Genomic DNA, 17,286 nt, shown 5'->3' on the forward strand with positions numbered 1-17,286 from the left:
TTTTATACTAGTGGTTGAATACTTAGAATGCCCTTTACTAGCTCACAGATCTGACCACAGGCATTTGCCATGCAGATTTAACATCCCTGAGGCTGTGGTTCACTGTATTAGGTAATTTCAAGCAAGACAGTTTTACTTACTCTTCTGGTCTGAGGGTTTCCTCTTACAACTTTTATTTCCTCTTATTTACTCCTCAGTTTTCTGCCAATGAAAAGTTTTTACAACCTTCTCTCTGGGGATTGACATTACACTGACTGTGTAAGGAATGGATTTCTAAAGCTGACCTATAACTGTTGCTCTGCAGGCAGACTACAAGGCACAGGTCTTGGGCTTTTTTTACTCTAAAACAGGGAGGTTTTGAGTGTGGAATAACATCAGGTTTATGTGACACTGCATGCTGTCTGACAGGTGGATAAAATAAACAACTAATGTATATTCCAGAAGAAGAGAATTTCCTGAGTAGGTCACAGTAGTGAGAGAGACAGCAGAAACCAACCTGGTAAAATGACAGTCTACAAAAGCACGTCAAAACATCCCATTTCTGAAATCTGTTTTCCCAAATCCAAATCTTGTTCTGCAATGAAGTTGATAAAGCTGAGGCATAGTTTAAAAAGCTGAATGGCTTGGAAACAAACAAGCAAAAATCCCTCCCTGCAACTCCATAGATTATTTCCTGTCACTAACCTGCACAACAGAAATTCCTACAATGTTTATTAATATGGCTGTAAACCCATGCTTTCTTGTCTGCTTTATAATAGTACTATCTCTGTTCAATACAATAAACAACTGAAATAAACAGTAAACAATAAAGAGATTGCTTGTCTGATAAAATATAGGAGAGACAATGAGCCTATGTTTTGAAGGACTGTTAATAATCACTACAATAAATAACAAAAATATAGCAAAGAATCCAAATTTAATCATTCCATGTGACTTCACTTCTAGGAAAAAAAAAATCCATTCTCTTGCCAACAGAAGTTTACACATATTTCTAAGCAAACTTATCTCTCACAAGAAATAGATCTCATGGGGTCAAGATCTCCTATGGTCTGAGAGGTACAGTACATCAACTTCAAGACTGCAGATTGCACTTGCCATAAGTTTATTTCTAGGAAATTATTTTGCAAGGACAAAAGCTGAGTTTTCAATGGAGAATAAAATTTGCTGTGTCATATATTAAGCAAATATGAAAAAAAAAATTTATGATTTTAATTACATTGCTGAGTCATTTTGATAGACAAAAGAGCACATCTGCAAAGTTAACACGAAGAGTAACTTTGGTAGGACTGAAGTAGTCAATAGCCAAATGAAACTTCACTGTTCATATTGTAAAGTAACTGGGAAATACTTATTTTGATATACTGAAGTTTGCAGATTCTTTCTCAGGCTCTATAGACCCAATATGCACAGATCAGGAATGAATATTATGTGGAATAGCTGCTAAGTGACAACAAAAATTTACGGTGAACCACAAGCCTGTCAAACATTGCACTCATATGTCTTCTGACTTCACATTTTTCTTATAGCCTCTGCCTTGTGTTTAATCTGAAACAGAATACTTTGACTAATAGGTGCAGTGATGTTTAGAAACAGAAGTCTTCTTATTTATCTAAATTCTTGACTTAATATATTTTAATTTACACAACAATGCTCCAATATTTGACCCAGTTCTGCTTTGTTTTGCATTTGTGAAATAGAAATGTATTAGCAAGCAGTGCCAGGAAGCATTCCAGTTCAACTCTGCTTCAGCTTTGTTCTTGAACTTGGAAAGATGTGCATACGTGTAGGTAAGCACAGTACAAGATGACAAATGAGGGGACTATGAAGTCAACGCATGGCTACATTTACAGGAAAACATGCACCTTTTCTCATGACCACTGTATCTTGAAATAACTAATGCCAGGCTTCCTGATCCTCAGCTGACTCGCTGAGGGTAAATTTGAGCTGTTCAGGCACAAGTACAACTGACAGTAGTGAAGGCTGAAGAAGGACAAACATTCCTGGCAGCTTATCTGTATCCAGTTCCAGCCTGGTCTCCAAATAGTGTAACATGCCTCTTCCTTCCACTTACCTTGCAGAGGACGATGGACTGAAAAAGAACACGGTGTTTTGAAGACTCCAATCAAGCATACAGATCTTTACAACCAACATGTATACTAGTCATATTTTGCCCACAGCATGAAAATGGATATACAATTCATTTTGAAAGCTGTCTCATCCTACTGTGCATGAAAAAATACACATTAAAACTCGTTTCCACTATGTTGAAAGCAGTCTGAAATTTGGGTTAGATAATGTGTAACCTGTAGTACTATCAGCAATATTAACGTTTTTAACATAATGTCCTTCATTTTTTTTCTTTTCATTTTTTTATAAATATCTATCTGTTTGTTTGAATGCCATACCCCTATAAAATTAGTCACTTTGAAGGTCTGTGGCAATCCTCTGAAGATCTAAAAAAATGCACTTAGAGGAAATAACTTCCTACTACAACACACTTGTCATGTAAGGATATAACCTGAGAAAAACTAATTGTATCTTTCTGCTGTTTTCAGTTTATCCATTTTCATTCATAACTACCTCTGATGTTTTGAAGTCCTCATAAGAAAACTGCATGGCAGGTACTCCAAGATGGTTGATGAAATAATCTGAATCTCCCTGTGTCTGCACAGAACTCACATTAGATCCCGGACATCTAGTCTCTTCCACGCAGTTGAAGCTCTGGCTCTGAAAAACAAACACAAATCAAAATTTTACTTATCTGCAACCCAATTCTTGTATCGATACCTCATTCACACAGCATTCTCTGTTGAAGCATTTTAAGAACAGGCTGGAATTTACACTGGTGTAAACAGGTATTATCTGATTCATACTTAGTAGTGAGTGAGTCTACAAAGCTTTCACGCTCTTGATACATACTGCAGTGTTTGGGATCGGACACAGCAAAGAATGCAGAGCGTGCTGTAACATGGCTGAGACTTTAGAAGGACAATAAAAGCCATGTCTAATTGAAATGGTAGGAGGGGCAAGAGAAGAAGCCTTTGGTAGCATATGAAACGTCCCATACTGGGCAGGAGGTGAGCAGTTGTCATGATGGTGCCTTTTGGAAGCACATTCTGAGATCTTTAATTAATGGCTACTAAGGAATCCATTCTTTATTCAGCTAATAGCATGCTCTCGAACAGCAAAAAACTGAATCAGATTACTGTATTCAAGATACCTACGGTCTATGAAATGCTGGCAGTCTGAAGAATTTGTTGCTATTACAGAGTAGGGGTTAAGAGAAAAACAAAATGAAAAGGCTAAAGATACAGAAATACACATGTGTAAATTGCTTAAAACAACTTTAATCAGTGGCATGTTTGTATTTCTTTCATATAAGTATTTAATGGTGAAATCTTAGCAACAGAACTCTAATAAATATCAAGATGAAACCTGGGAAACAAGATCAAGACTGGGTGCTATATACTAGTGTAGCTTTAAGGTACACTAGTATCAGGTAATTAAACAGTAGGCACAAAGGCTTTCAGCTATTATAGCAAATCAGCTCCTTAGATTTATTTTTAAGAATGTTAGGAAGTTGAAGTACTAGAGATAATTTAAATTTATTTAACAGTTTATATAGTGTAACATAACTTCCTCCGACCTACCTACTAAATTACTAGTTTGCTACAAGAACAGTGTGAGATTAATTCTCCTTTAATACTAAAATACATGAGATTCTGTATATTAAAGTTCCGAGGTTAGGAGGAAAATATTTTAAGAGTTAGAAAGAGACAAATCTTGGTATTTTTTCCATTTTAAAATTAGCATAATTATTGCTTCAGTTTCACTTCAGTGCTGTGAAGAATGCAATTGCATATTACCCAATATAAATAAGAGCTGCAGATTCTCACAGAAAACTATTTTAAGATACTTTCAATAAATAGCTTTCATTTCATAAATATTTTTGAAAGGTGGTTTATCACTTTTTTTCTTGTTAAATGTTTCTGCTCCCACCATTCTTATATATATTCACAGTTGTACAAAGTCTGTCCAAAAAGACTGAGAGTTACAAAATAGAAATAGAAGTTACTTCTAGTGTGTGGAGGGCACCTCTAGTAAATACTATTCTGTCTGACTTTTAGCCAGTATTCTGCCCCTCAGAAAACACTTTACTACATTCCATTTTAACAATTCAAAAATAATATGTTACCTTTTTTGTCACTATAGTAACAACAAAGTATTTTTATGTATGGAAATGTACATATGAAATGTTTACAGATTTGGTTAAGAGTACAATGAGATATGGTACTTTTGGTTTTTACATCACCATCCTTCATGGTATAGGATTTGTATTTTTATGACAGCAATGTTCCATTCAATAGTGCTAGCCTCTTAAGAGTTTAACTGCTTTGTTTGACTTTCACTGTTATGACACACAAACCCCTGATCTAGTTCAACAATAAATATTTAACACTGCACTAATATGGGAGAATGCTTTACGTGCAAGATACTCTTCTCTTTCAAATTAGCCTTATTGTTACACAGACTCTACATCAGCATTCTTCGAGTCTGTGGTAATGACGGCAAAATTCATGTAGTGTGTTTTGTATTCATTAAACAAATGAAATGTTTCCCAAAATTGATGGACTTCAAGATAAAGAATAACTATGTCCTACAATTAATAAAACTTTCCCATCAATTAATTGTTAAACTGATAGGGAAGCTTTTAACTTAGTTAATGCAAGAACAGCCCATCATACAGTACACCACATATTTCACATACAGTAACAACTCAAAGCAAGTAAGTTGAAGGAATCAGCAAAGCAAGCCTCTTCCTCCACCCCTGTTTTACAGTTGTAAGAAATGGAAGAACAATTTCCTGGAGTAAGATGCAAAAAGGAGAGACTTCACATGCAGAAGGATGATGCAATGCCATTTGGGATGTTGCGAGGCATTCGCACACACTTAAAGCAAGACAAGGGGGAAAGTTGTATCTAACTGGATCAGCATCTGTAGGAAATAAGTATATCAAATCTCAAATGGGATTAAACTTTTTTGTTTATATGAATAAATGGAGTTCCAGTTCCTTTATTTATATGGATTTGCTTGTCATTGTCCAGGCAGCTCAGCCTTGTATTTATTATTATAGTTTTGCAGGTAAAAGTAACATCATCTGCATTTATAGCATTAAACCCAGCAGCTAGACACATAACTGAAGTCATACCTACCTCATTATAGGACTATTACCCACCAATACTGGCTATGACAGTAGTTGCTGCTTTATTTCCTTCCCTAATCATCCTTGCCTAGAAGAACCACCCTAAATTTTTGCTTGATCTTTCTGTACTGAAGACACTACTGTTTCTGACACAGAAATTAACTTCAGAGTCCACTTAGTTAATCAATGGGAAATACTGTTTATGTATCACGTGAAACCTACCAAAATGTACAGTCACTGTCTCAAGTTTCTTTCAGGAAAAGATCATCTCCCAAAACTGTAACTGCAATTTATGACAAGGAGGGCAGCTTCCAAGCTTGGCGGCAGAATGCCTGATACTTACTGCAAGCCAAGCAGGCATCAATGCAGAACAGAGAGGAAAGACTGACTGAAAAAGATTACTGCTGCTAGGAAATGAAGGTTACTCCCATTAAAAACCACTAGGGGATGCGGGCCACAGAACTGACAGGGTTGGGGGAGAAGATTACACCTATGCCAATGTTCAGAAACACAGGACTTAAAAGCATTTTAAAGTTCTACACTGCAGAATAATTCGTCAATAATCATGTAATAGCAACTGTCTATCACTTTGGCATTCTGCTTTCCCTCCCCTCACCCCTCAACCAATCTGCTATTTTTGCATGTTTAAATCTAAAATGGTGTCACTTACAGAAAAACCTTTATAACTTAACAATTTGATTAATTTTGACTCTGATAATCCACAGAATCTTTTCTTTCATATATGCAAAACACAATTTGTGAGTTTGGAAAAAAGGTTTAATCGCTGTGGATTACTTCACAAGTTGCAGTCAGGTCCTACTTAATGATCCTTTAAATGTTGGCTTTTATGTAGGCAAAAAAAAAATCTTTAAAAATGCATCTAGAATAAATTATCAGCAAAATGCTCTGTAAGAACTAACTCCCTCATGTAGAACAGGCAAACTACATTTCTTCAGCTGGTTAGTCTTAGAGTAAAACACACATAATAGCACTATTTAGATCACTCACTCACTCAGACTGGTCTCCACTGTGTCAATCAAGCCCTCCCTTTAGACTGGAAGGAAATCAAGCCATGTGGTTAGAAAGTAATCAAGGAGTGGTTCATGTCAGTGCAAGGATGCACATGCTATTTGTAATTGAATAATTTCATTTCTCTGGAGTTCATTTTGGTTTTCAGCATCACGTTACAGGTTTATATTACAAATCTGAGAAAATGAAGAGTACCATATGGCCCATTAAATAAATTTAATCTGTGTTAATGTTATAAAATAGATTTGACGCATCTAAAGTATAATCAAGTGGTACTTCAATGCAGACCTTATTCTACCTCTAATTAGAGCTAAGCATTCATAGGTGCCTTTTGCTGCCATGTTAACATCCTGGTATAAATAAAAGCCTATATTAACAAAATTAATAATTTATTGGCCATTTCTACAGTTCACCTACCACCTAGAAACATGTACTTGTCAGTTAGCTCTGGTTACCTTCCTTCCTTTATGTGACTCCAGCTGAAGTTAAAACCTTAGGAGCTTTTGAAAATGGATTAAAATGTCCAAGTAGTTTTCAGCACAGGACAAATAAAGAATGACCAATTATTCTTACAATGCGTCAGTGTTCCCAGCTTCCGAACCACAGCAAAGCAGCTCACTCTTCATGAATAATCAATCCCTATTTCTCGAGCTGAACTGCCACCTGTGTTAAGAACGGGTGCAAGGCAAACACTTTTAGGAATCTGAAGCATGATAAGACCATCTAGAAGTAAAATTGTCTAAACAAAGAGCTACAGAATTTATTAAATTAATCGCAGACCATGTAAAAATGCAGAAAGCAACAGACTAGCATCTTATTACTGCAAATGTGTTATGCTAAATCATCATCAACAGGTAGGAGAGGCCAGAGAATCTGTGTAGCAAAGGATTCACTCATGTCTCTCATCCACAAAAACCTGCTACACTCTGATAAACAAATCATTAGAGCAAGAAGGTTTGACAGCTCTTAAAAAATTATTAGCTGTTTGCTTGCCCTCACTACCAAAATCTACTGAAAAAAAATCACAGAGTTTCTAGGAATCGTATTAATTCTATGGCAAGCATACTCCTCTGTTTTCTCCCATCTGATTATCTAGTTTGGCTATAAACATCTTGCTTGGCCCTCTGTCTTTGCTGAGTGATCACATATAACTATTAACGCAAATCAGCTGTTTATAAAATTATTAGGGAGATTTAATACAGCACTTTCCCCTCTAGACCTCAAAAAAATTTTCAAATCAACTAAAGGCAAGGAAGGTATCTGAAATTTCAGTCTTGCCTCAAAAAAACAACTAAATAGAAATTAAATGCACAACATTTCCCAAATTCTGAGCCTTATCAAACTGTCATGATTCAAGTATGTACAGAAAAATAATTATAAATTATATCCACTCATTCTCTCTCTGCATGAGAAAAAGAAAAGAAAAGCTAAATGTGCTGCTGATAATTAATATACTATATACAGATATTAGTTGTGGTTTAAATAGTGCAAATGTTACACACCACTAATGTGATGTATTTGCCTATTTACACAATGCAATCATCTGATTAACTCCAGTATTTTAGGGACTTAATAAAAATATTTCAAAAGGGATGGGCAGACTATAATGTACTATTGTAGACAGTAATATTGTAAAAAGCTGTTATTTCAATGCTTGTGCATGTCTTTTACAGTTATTTTGGCCATGATGGCGTAGTTAAAAAAACCATGTACAACTCAGTTTCACCATGATCTTGGACTTCTTGATGCTCTACGAGACATTGAAACACCACTGAACAGCTTCATCTGACAACACGAATTCTACCTGTTAGCACATTTTAGTCAACATTTATAACAAAGTACAAACACTGAAAAAAAAAAGATCTTTCTGTAGACCAAGCCTGTAAGTGCTCATAGTAAGATAAATATGATTAAAACTACACCAAGAAATCTTCTGAGGCAGTGACTAAAACCTGCTGCTTTTAATTAGTTTTGTATTTAGAATAAAATAATTGAAAAGAAATAAAATGTTGGATCCTTAGTTTCTCAGCAACTATTTCCTTCCAGCTTGTGTATGTTTTCATCTAAACATGTATGAAGCTTTACTGAAAATATCTAAAATCTGAACATTATTAATTGACCTTTAAGGGCAATGTGAAGACTCCTAGTGAAATTGTTCTGCAAAATCAGTCACAGAAAAAATGCAATTAACTCAGAATTTTTCACTAGTTTTGGTTCTGCAGTATTATCATAGTAAAATGAGAGATGTTCCTTGTACACACACATCATTGAGAGGACTATCTTGTCACTAGGGAAAAATAACTCCCACAAGAACTAGTGTTTATTTAAAGACATTAAGGATAAAGAATTTATATCCTGATATCCATCACAGCGCAGTGATTCACAAACAGAACACTACAGCTATCAGGGACCACCATTAGTCCCCCCAGTGCACTCCATGTTACACAAAAGCAGTGCATCTGGGAATTCCAAGAATGAACTGGTTTTTAGCCCATGTGGGCAAAAAATATTGTATTTTTACAAGCAAAAACTTCCTCTCAAGATAAACCACGGCTTTAAAAGAACTGTTTTTTGAAAATGCATGCAGGTATCCTGCATGACACAGAAGACCTTTTTCACCCAAGTAGGCAAAGGAAACTGAAAACTGTGACAACTACAAGGCTTATAAAAGGTCAGCTCAAACTGAGATGACCCAACACCCAGTTCTGATACTGTATTCTGACTGCTACTGAACAAAGGAAAATTTAGTTTAACTATGCAACACAAGGTATCATACTTAAAACTCCAGTTTTACCTTTCAAGAAACTGTAAAATAATTTTGGCCTTTTAATGGTGACTTTGTAACAAAACTGGGACATTACAGTAGCAGCAGTTATAAAAACAAAACATGGAGAAATATGTATGCCTGGTGTGAAATATTTAAATATCTTTATGTTTTATGTACTAATTTACAAATTTTAATTATTTTTTTTATTTATTTTACAGCTATAAAACATGAGACAAGCATAAACCTGTATTGCTTGTTCAGGGCTTTGTTTTTTGTTAGAGCAGCATTTGCATGTTTTGAAATCATTGTCTTATTTTCTAAAAATTATGACCATCAGTGTAAGGTCTTTATAATAAATGGGACCTCACAGGACTGAACCATATTTTAGATGCAAAGTTTATATCAAAGCGGTAATAAACACAAAAGCAAGGTAGTAAAAAATTATATAGTGTAAATTTAATTTTCTTTACTGGACTTTTTCTACATTTAACTTTATCTACTGACAGTCTCTCTCCGATTCCTGATGCTTTTTACATGATGCTGAATTACATTTATCCTTCCTATACCTAAATTGAAGTCATATGCCTCATTAACTCAAATATACTTGTTGCCAACACCCAGTACAAACTGCTAGGAATTTTAATGGCTTTTTTAAGGGAGGTAAAAATCAAGCAGGTATGCTCCCATTTGATAAGAGAATTTCAGAGCAATCAAATATTTAGAGCTAAAATTACAGAGCATAAATTGTGTAAGTGGCAAGACTGCAATTGGAATGTCATCAGCAGATCCAAACATCTCAGTACCTTAAAAATGTAGAGAGTTATAAGGTTTAACAACACTAATTAAGAAATTACAGACCATAGATACAATAGCTGTGTTTCTCCAAAGTATCCACTTACCCCAGACTCCTATACTCATCAACCAGAAAAGTACTGCATTAAAACTTCTCCCATATTTTCTCATCAGCAGAGATAAAGGTGAGCACCTCAGTGTGGTGGTGTGCTTGCCCCCCTTCCAGCTTAAAGCAGTAGCCACCAGTGGTGGCTGTGATGGCCACATCTGCTTTAAGCTGGACTCTGGGGAGACAGGTAACACCACAATACATAAGGGCCCTAAATCCTGCTCAATAGCTGAGGGCTACGTGAGCATGCACCAACCACAATACAGCTGGTTTGCAAATCTGTCTGTAAGTTGATCATCTTACTCCATAAATAGTGGACAGCCCCAAGGCCCCTTGAGCTCTCCTGCACGGCAGCGGGCTGCATGCTGGGATGTCCCCTTGAGCAGGGACACCTCTCAGTGTTACTCCTCGAGGTTAAGAGAATCCTTATCCCGTCAGATACTCGGTAAGTGAATTGGGAACAGCATGCGGAAACTTTGGAATCTTAGCTAAGTGATATAACATTATGCACATATATGTAAACCTTTAGACATAAACTGTTGACCGAGTCAGACTAGGAATGGATCCAGCTGCACCTAGACTCTCTGAGGAGTTTAGAAAGCAATGGCATCCATTCTGAACCTCGTGACCCAACAGGAGAATCCCCCTGACAGTTTTGGCAGAGTCTGTCCTCTCTGCAGTAAATATCAAGTAAACCTTGCCACTGAGTATTGTTAAACCACTGTTGCATTTACTATCAAACTTTGTGAAATCGCTGGTTTATATCAACAAATGTATTGTTACTTTTGTCTTATGAGTAAAGTGCATTACTCCTTCCGTGACACTTAGGTAAAGTAACTTTAAAGACTTAATTTCTGTGACCGCAATATTCAGTGTACCTATTATTTATGGTAAAATTCAGAAAATAGATTAAGATTGTATTACATTGCAATGAGCACCCAGCAAAGAAAAAACTATATTAACAGAGGGAATCTGTCTCCAAACCCAGGTCTGACCACCTGAAAACACTGGGTGCTTTTTTCCTTTAGAGCTTGTATTTTTAAATCTAGCTTTTAATCTAAACTGGTTTTGAGCATAGGATGGTTGCATTTGTAATTAAAGCATGCAGTCAAACCATTTTTTGATTCTGTAAAAAAATAGTAGTTTTGTGGACTTAATGGTCATGCTTTTTCTTCAAGGTATTCAGTAGCAGGAACAGTGGTCAGTGTCAGTTGCCACACACAGGCTGAGATACTGCGAAAACTAGGTTCAACAAAATGCAAATTAATCATTTTTAGTATAAAACACTGATAGATTGGAACTTGGTAAGAACTGCATAACTTCCCTTATGTTTTGTGCTGTAGTAACATTTGTTGCTAATATAAAAACATTGCTTAAGTAGGTAAAAGGATTAGGATTTGACAAGAAGAACTCATTTTCAAATGGGCTGATATTTTATACTCCACGGAAATAGCTGCGGCTTGTAAATAATTTTAAATGCCTAACAGCATTCTCATCCTATAATACACAGAGACAGAACGACTGTGAACCCAGTTCAGTGTAGTCTAACTCTGTGATGATCAGGTTCTGCCATGCTACTCATTTTGGGATGAATCATTCAAACCCTCCCAATGGATATTAAATCATTTATGTTGGTGTGATTACTGTCTTGCTTCTCCATACCGCATAGGAAGAAAAAGAAGAGGTAAGTTACTTGTCCCTCTAAAGGGGACAGATATGTACACTACATCTATTATTTGAAGAGTTATATCCTATTTCAAGATCTCATAAGTGTCCCAAACAGGACAGTCATCGTGAGGCTGGATGTCAAATGAATATACAGTAACATGCTGTTCACTGGCCTTCAACATGGGTGCACAAAAAGTCAAAAAAATCAGAAGACAAATCTTCTGCTATATACTTTGCACTAAAAGTGAATTAAAACTTACCTAGAAAAGTAAACTATGAGAGTAAATTTATGGATTATTTTAATGATTGACACTAGCCCCATCAGTATGCACCTGCAGAAGTTGTGATTCTCAGTTAGCCCAAACTACCCCCTTACTCTATCCTACTTTAAAAACACCCAACCTACAAAACCAAAACAATACACAAAATCTGTATGTGTTTACACAAAATTTGTATTTGTATTGCAGCACTTAATGTTAGAAGTTAGGCCCGCAGTCATTTGTAATATGGATACTACAGTTTGTATCTACTCTAATTTATATTTCCCCAAATTATCAGCATTCATGTCACACTTCCTTTTTCTGAACCAGAGTACTCATGATCTGTAGTATTTCTACCAGAAATGTCTTCTAGCAGTACTCCCCCCAAAAACACTTGTCAAAGTGCAAATCAGCTGACCAAAGATATCCTTCTATGCCTTACCATAAAGCTGACCCAGAAAGACAGATTCATCACATCTGCAGTGAAAGTCAACCTTCTACCCTTTCTCCACACAGTGGATTGTTTCATGGTGCTGAAATCTAGAATCTACTCCTTATGAACACAACAATCTAAAGTGTATCACTAGAAAATAAAAACTATTTAATTTATCCCCGTCACACGTGAACATATTAAGCACCACATATTCTCTACCCTTCCCCACACACTGCCAATATCATAGCAGCTCTTTCCCGGAACGTAAGAATGCTACTGAATCATTACTGCACATCTCTAACAATGCACACAGAGGTAGGACCGATTCCTAACAACACATTATCCAAGTAAGAAGGGACACATATACAAATAAACATAGAATAACAAGTGGAACAGTCAGGTTTTTAAAGTGGAGGAGAAATTTGTGGTCAAAATTTTTGTTTTGTTACTGTAATCAAAGACCAGAGTAAGTTCAATTATAATATACACAAATGGAATAAACTTTTTTGGAACAGAACATAGAAAGTCACATGTAATACTTTGCAGGAACTCTCTTGCCACATTGGTAAATTGGCAAATTACCCTCATGGCACCACCCTGGAGTAAGGCCAAAGTAATTTACTGCTGGCAAAGCTTTACCTTGCTCTGAAACCTCTGATCTGACATTTAAGCTTCTTGATAGCAACTATGCATGAACAAATCACTCCCTTCTCAGTCACACAGAAAAACAGTTTTCATTCTTTGAAATGGAAAGTCACTCCTATTAGTTCATACAGAGCATGAAGATCAATAAGCTACCATCATATTTTTCATAAAAAAACCTCTCCTGGACTTCAGTGGGAATTGAGCAAATGGAATAATTACAGTAATTGCACTTAGGATATCAAAGATCTGTATCAACTGCATTTTTCAGAAAGATCATCATGATGCAGCTTTATTAAAATGTGTCAGACAGCACCACAAACACTGGTCTCCAGGCTCCACTGGGAGATAAATTAAATGATCCAAAAGATGTTAGATGATTTTATTTTCTACAGCAGTGGTGCAAAACAAATTTGGGACACGCGGAGCACTGTAAACCCTCACCTGTATGGTGTAATGCCCTGACGCTTTCACTGACTGGATTCTTCCAACTTTAATCTACTTACGCAGTATCCTTGGTATTGCCTCTGTACTGGACAGGAAAACAATAACAATCAGGAAAGCAGAAAAAAATAAGCTAAATCAGGGGAAGCAGTAGTGCTACTAGCAGTCAACTGACATTTTCTTTCTGGTTTCCACAGAAGTTCACTTGACCTTGGTTTCAAGAGCTACAAAATGTTAAGGGTTGGGGAAACAACTTCAACTGATTGAATAAAATGTGATTTTTGTCAGATTCCTGAAACTGATCTAGTTCACATAACTTTGAAAAGATTTTCACCAAAACACACAGGAGTCAACTATTACTCAAAACTCATCATACACCCAAACGATGTGTTCCTTTGCACCCTGAAAAATTAAGATTATTATCTGAGATATTTCTAAAACCCACGCATAGTATTGAACAGGGATATTGTAATTCCCATGTAATGTCAAATAATGGAGGATTAAAAAGAAGTTTAAATTTTGTTAAGAAAATGTAGGGGTTTATCGTTTACAAAGCTCCAGGTATATGTCACTACTTTTTCCTAACAAGCAAGCAAATCCCAGAAAGGCTGGTAATGTATTTTGTTTCAGAATTTTTTAGTATGGATCTAAGACTGAAAACTGATAGGCTTCTAACTACTGCACAATATAATCTAAGAAAAATATGTATCGTATTTTATGTTTAATCCACCAAATTATGATCTTCAAAAGTTAATTATGCTGCAATGAAACCAAACTTTCTAAAACAACGCATGCACAGTATGTAAGAAAGAAATGTTTACGCTGCACACATTGACAAAACAAACTGACAAATCCAGTAAAGTGTAATCTACAATTGTTTACTCTTACCAGGTAAGGAAGACTAATGAAAGCTACATAAATGTATTTTTGAGAATACTAAATAAAACAGTATCTGCATGAAATTTCAAAGGGGCAAATTCTGGTCAGCAGTGTGGAAAAAATTCACAGCGCAATATTTTTTAATGGACTAAAGCTATTTAATCACACAAGCATTCGCTCATTTTTTCCTCAATATTAAATCTTTCTCTGTGCACTCCATCTTCCACATCCGCATCTCTGGCCCCACTGCTATAATTGTATATGCAAATATTTTTATGGATATGAACAGTTTCTCTAAGCTCAGAAGTATTATTCATAGATACAAAATCAAGCATGCTTATACACATATACATGTACGCATTTTGAAAATATAAACAGACTGGAAGTTCCAGTCCTGGAAGCCTCTGGACCAAGTTTTCATTTGAACTCAATTTTTATTGTACTGGTGGTTGGTACAGTTGGTACTTCATAGAAATCACACGTAAGAACATAGCTATATTTAAGAATATCCTTTCTGTAACAACTGAAAGTTGTGGGTCTGAAGCCAAACACAATAATTATATTGTCTACCTTTTCCATTTCTTTTAAAAAAAGGAATATTCTTTTACTGAGATGGGTTGCTTTCATGTGAGTAAAGAATACCATATACAAGAAAAGCTAATCTACAGATATTAAGAGGTGAAATAATCCATCTTTTCCAAAGTAATTTGTTCTAACGTTTCATTGTCCTCACTCTTAAAATACTGCTTTTTAGTTCATGTGTGAATTTGTATGGTTTTATTTTCCGGTTTTTGGTTCTTATGCTATCCTTTATGTTTTACCATTCACAGAATCATCTAGGTTGGAAAGGACCCTGGAGATCATCTAGTCCACCCGTTCTCCTAGCACAGTTCCCACCTACAGCAGATCCTTAAGCTCCAAATCGACCCTACTCTTGAACACCTCCAGGGATGGGGACTCCACCACCTCCCTGGGCAGCCCATTCCAACGCCCAACAGCCCCTTCTGTAAAGAAATGCTTCCTAATACCTAGTCTGAACTTTCCCTGGCGCAACTTGAGGCCATTCCCTCTTGTCCTGTCGCTTTCTACTAGGCTAAAGAGGCTCAAACCCAGCTCTCTGCAGCTTCATTTCAGGGAGCTGTAGAGGGTGATGAGGTCTCCCCTCAGCCTCCTCTTCTCCAGACTAAACAATCCCAGTTCCCTCAGCCGCTCCTCACAGGCTAATGTGTTCCAGACCCTTGGCCAGCTTTGTAGCCCTTCTCTGGACATGTTCGAGTCATTCAATGTCCTTTTTTGTAGTGAGGGGCCCAAAAGCGAACACAGGAATCAAGGTGCGGCCCCACCAGCGCCAAGTACAGGGGCAAGATCCTTTCCCTGTCCCTGCTGGCCACACTAATCCTGACACAAGCCAGGATGTCATTGGGCACCTGGGCACACTGCTGGCTCATGTTCATCTGGCTGTCAATCAACACGCCCAGGTCCCTCTCTGACTGGCAGCTCTCCAGCCACTCCTCGCCAAGCCTGTAGCGCTGCTGGGGGTTGTTGTGGCCCAAGGGCAGCCCCCGGCATTTGGCCTTATTGAAGCTCATGCAGTTGGCCTCAGCCCATGGCTCCAGCCTGTCCAGGTCTCTCTGCGGAGCCTCCCTACCCTCAAGCAGATCAACACTCCCACCCAACTTGGTGTCATCTGCAAACTGACTGAGGGTGCACTCGATCCCCTCGTCCAGATCATCAATAAAGATGTTAAACAGGAGTGGTCCCAAAACCGAGCCCTGGGGGACAACACTCATGACCAGCTGCCAGCTGGATTTAACTCCATTCACATACTTAAGAGCAGCAATTTTCTATCCAACAAATAATGAAGGAGTTGACTAGTGCTGTATATAGTGGTGCTGCCTGTAAAATGTTGGTAGGAAAATCGCCATTCAATGGTATGTTTTGCCGATTAGGAATAGCAATTAAACTCAGACACCAGAGTGAAAAGAGCAGGCGTATTTTACTTAAAGTAACTAAATAATGTAAGAGAATAATACAGAAAACATACAGTAAAAAAAGACAGAACAGTGCACTTAAACAAATAGGAAAATACCGTGTAATGCATCAAATCATTACTACCTGAGAAAGAGAATAGTGATTAAGAAAGATCCATCACCACTTGCATACATTACCATCACCCAGACCCGCAGTCACTGGGCAGCCCCAGTTACAGCGAGGGTTTGCAGAGCCTGTCCCGGCAAGGGGGAAATCCTACGCGGTGCGTCCACCCGTAGGTGAGGCTTCCAAAGTCACTGTGAGCGGGTCCAGCCTTATAGATCCAAAAAATCAGCAAGGCAGAACAACTGGCACCTTTGTTTTGAGCGGAACATCTGGTTTCACTCTCTCATTAGATTACCCCCAGAGCCTGGCCAGGGCTCAAGGGAGAAGGTAAGGGAGTGTCTCTCCTTATCTAATTTATTTATGTTCTTTTTAAAACAAGGCCATATATCTGTTTCAGCTAGCTTCACGGCCTTGTTAACTTACCCCTACACAGAGAAGAAGAAAGATACATTCAGAATAGACATGTTTTCATTACATCCATCACCAGTAATAAGTATATGACACCTAAGCTACATCTTTCATTAATGAGCATACATATTTTGTCAGTGACTACATACTAAGTTAGCAGCTTCAGCTCGAGGCCTGTTGCTCAGACTTCAATACTTCCACCTTTTACATCAGGATAGGTGGTTTGTTATAACTTAGTATAATACCTATTAGCACAATGGTTATTAGTTATAAAATATACTGGATTCATCTATAGGTCAACTCTGGCTTGTGCCTATTGTCCAAGCCTTAGCACTTCATGGTGACACTCCAAAGCAAATGCCTTTGAAGATCTATCAGTTGGCTTGTGTAAATTTGAAATCCATGTGATTAACTGCTATCCTAAAGCACTTTTCTTGTGAATTCCATAGAGTACCATACAAGATGTTCCATAAAAGTCTGTGCTGCTACCTTTATAAAAAAACCACATTAATTTATTCAAAAGATTTTAAAAAGTTTCATGACAGAGAGATGCGT

At 37.1% G+C, this 17,286-nt stretch overlaps 1 protein-coding gene across 1 annotated transcript in view; it reads right to left on the reverse strand.

The window, feature by feature from the left end:
- NAALADL2 (N-acetylated alpha-linked acidic dipeptidase like 2) overlaps nucleotides 1-17,286 on the reverse strand; it is a 434,283-nt gene that overhangs the window by 85,676 nt on the left and 331,321 nt on the right. Inside the window, exon 11 of the mRNA XM_074912228.1 lies at nucleotides 2,581-2,727. Coding sequence (XP_074768329.1) covers nucleotides 2,581-2,727 — 147 coding nt within the window. The remainder of the gene's footprint in view (nucleotides 1-2,580; nucleotides 2,728-17,286) is intronic.

The sequence above is a fragment of the Athene noctua genome, chromosome 8, assembly GCF_965140245.1.
Source record: "Athene noctua chromosome 8, bAthNoc1.hap1.1, whole genome shotgun sequence".
Lineage (NCBI taxonomy): Eukaryota > Metazoa > Chordata > Aves > Strigiformes > Strigidae > Athene > Athene noctua.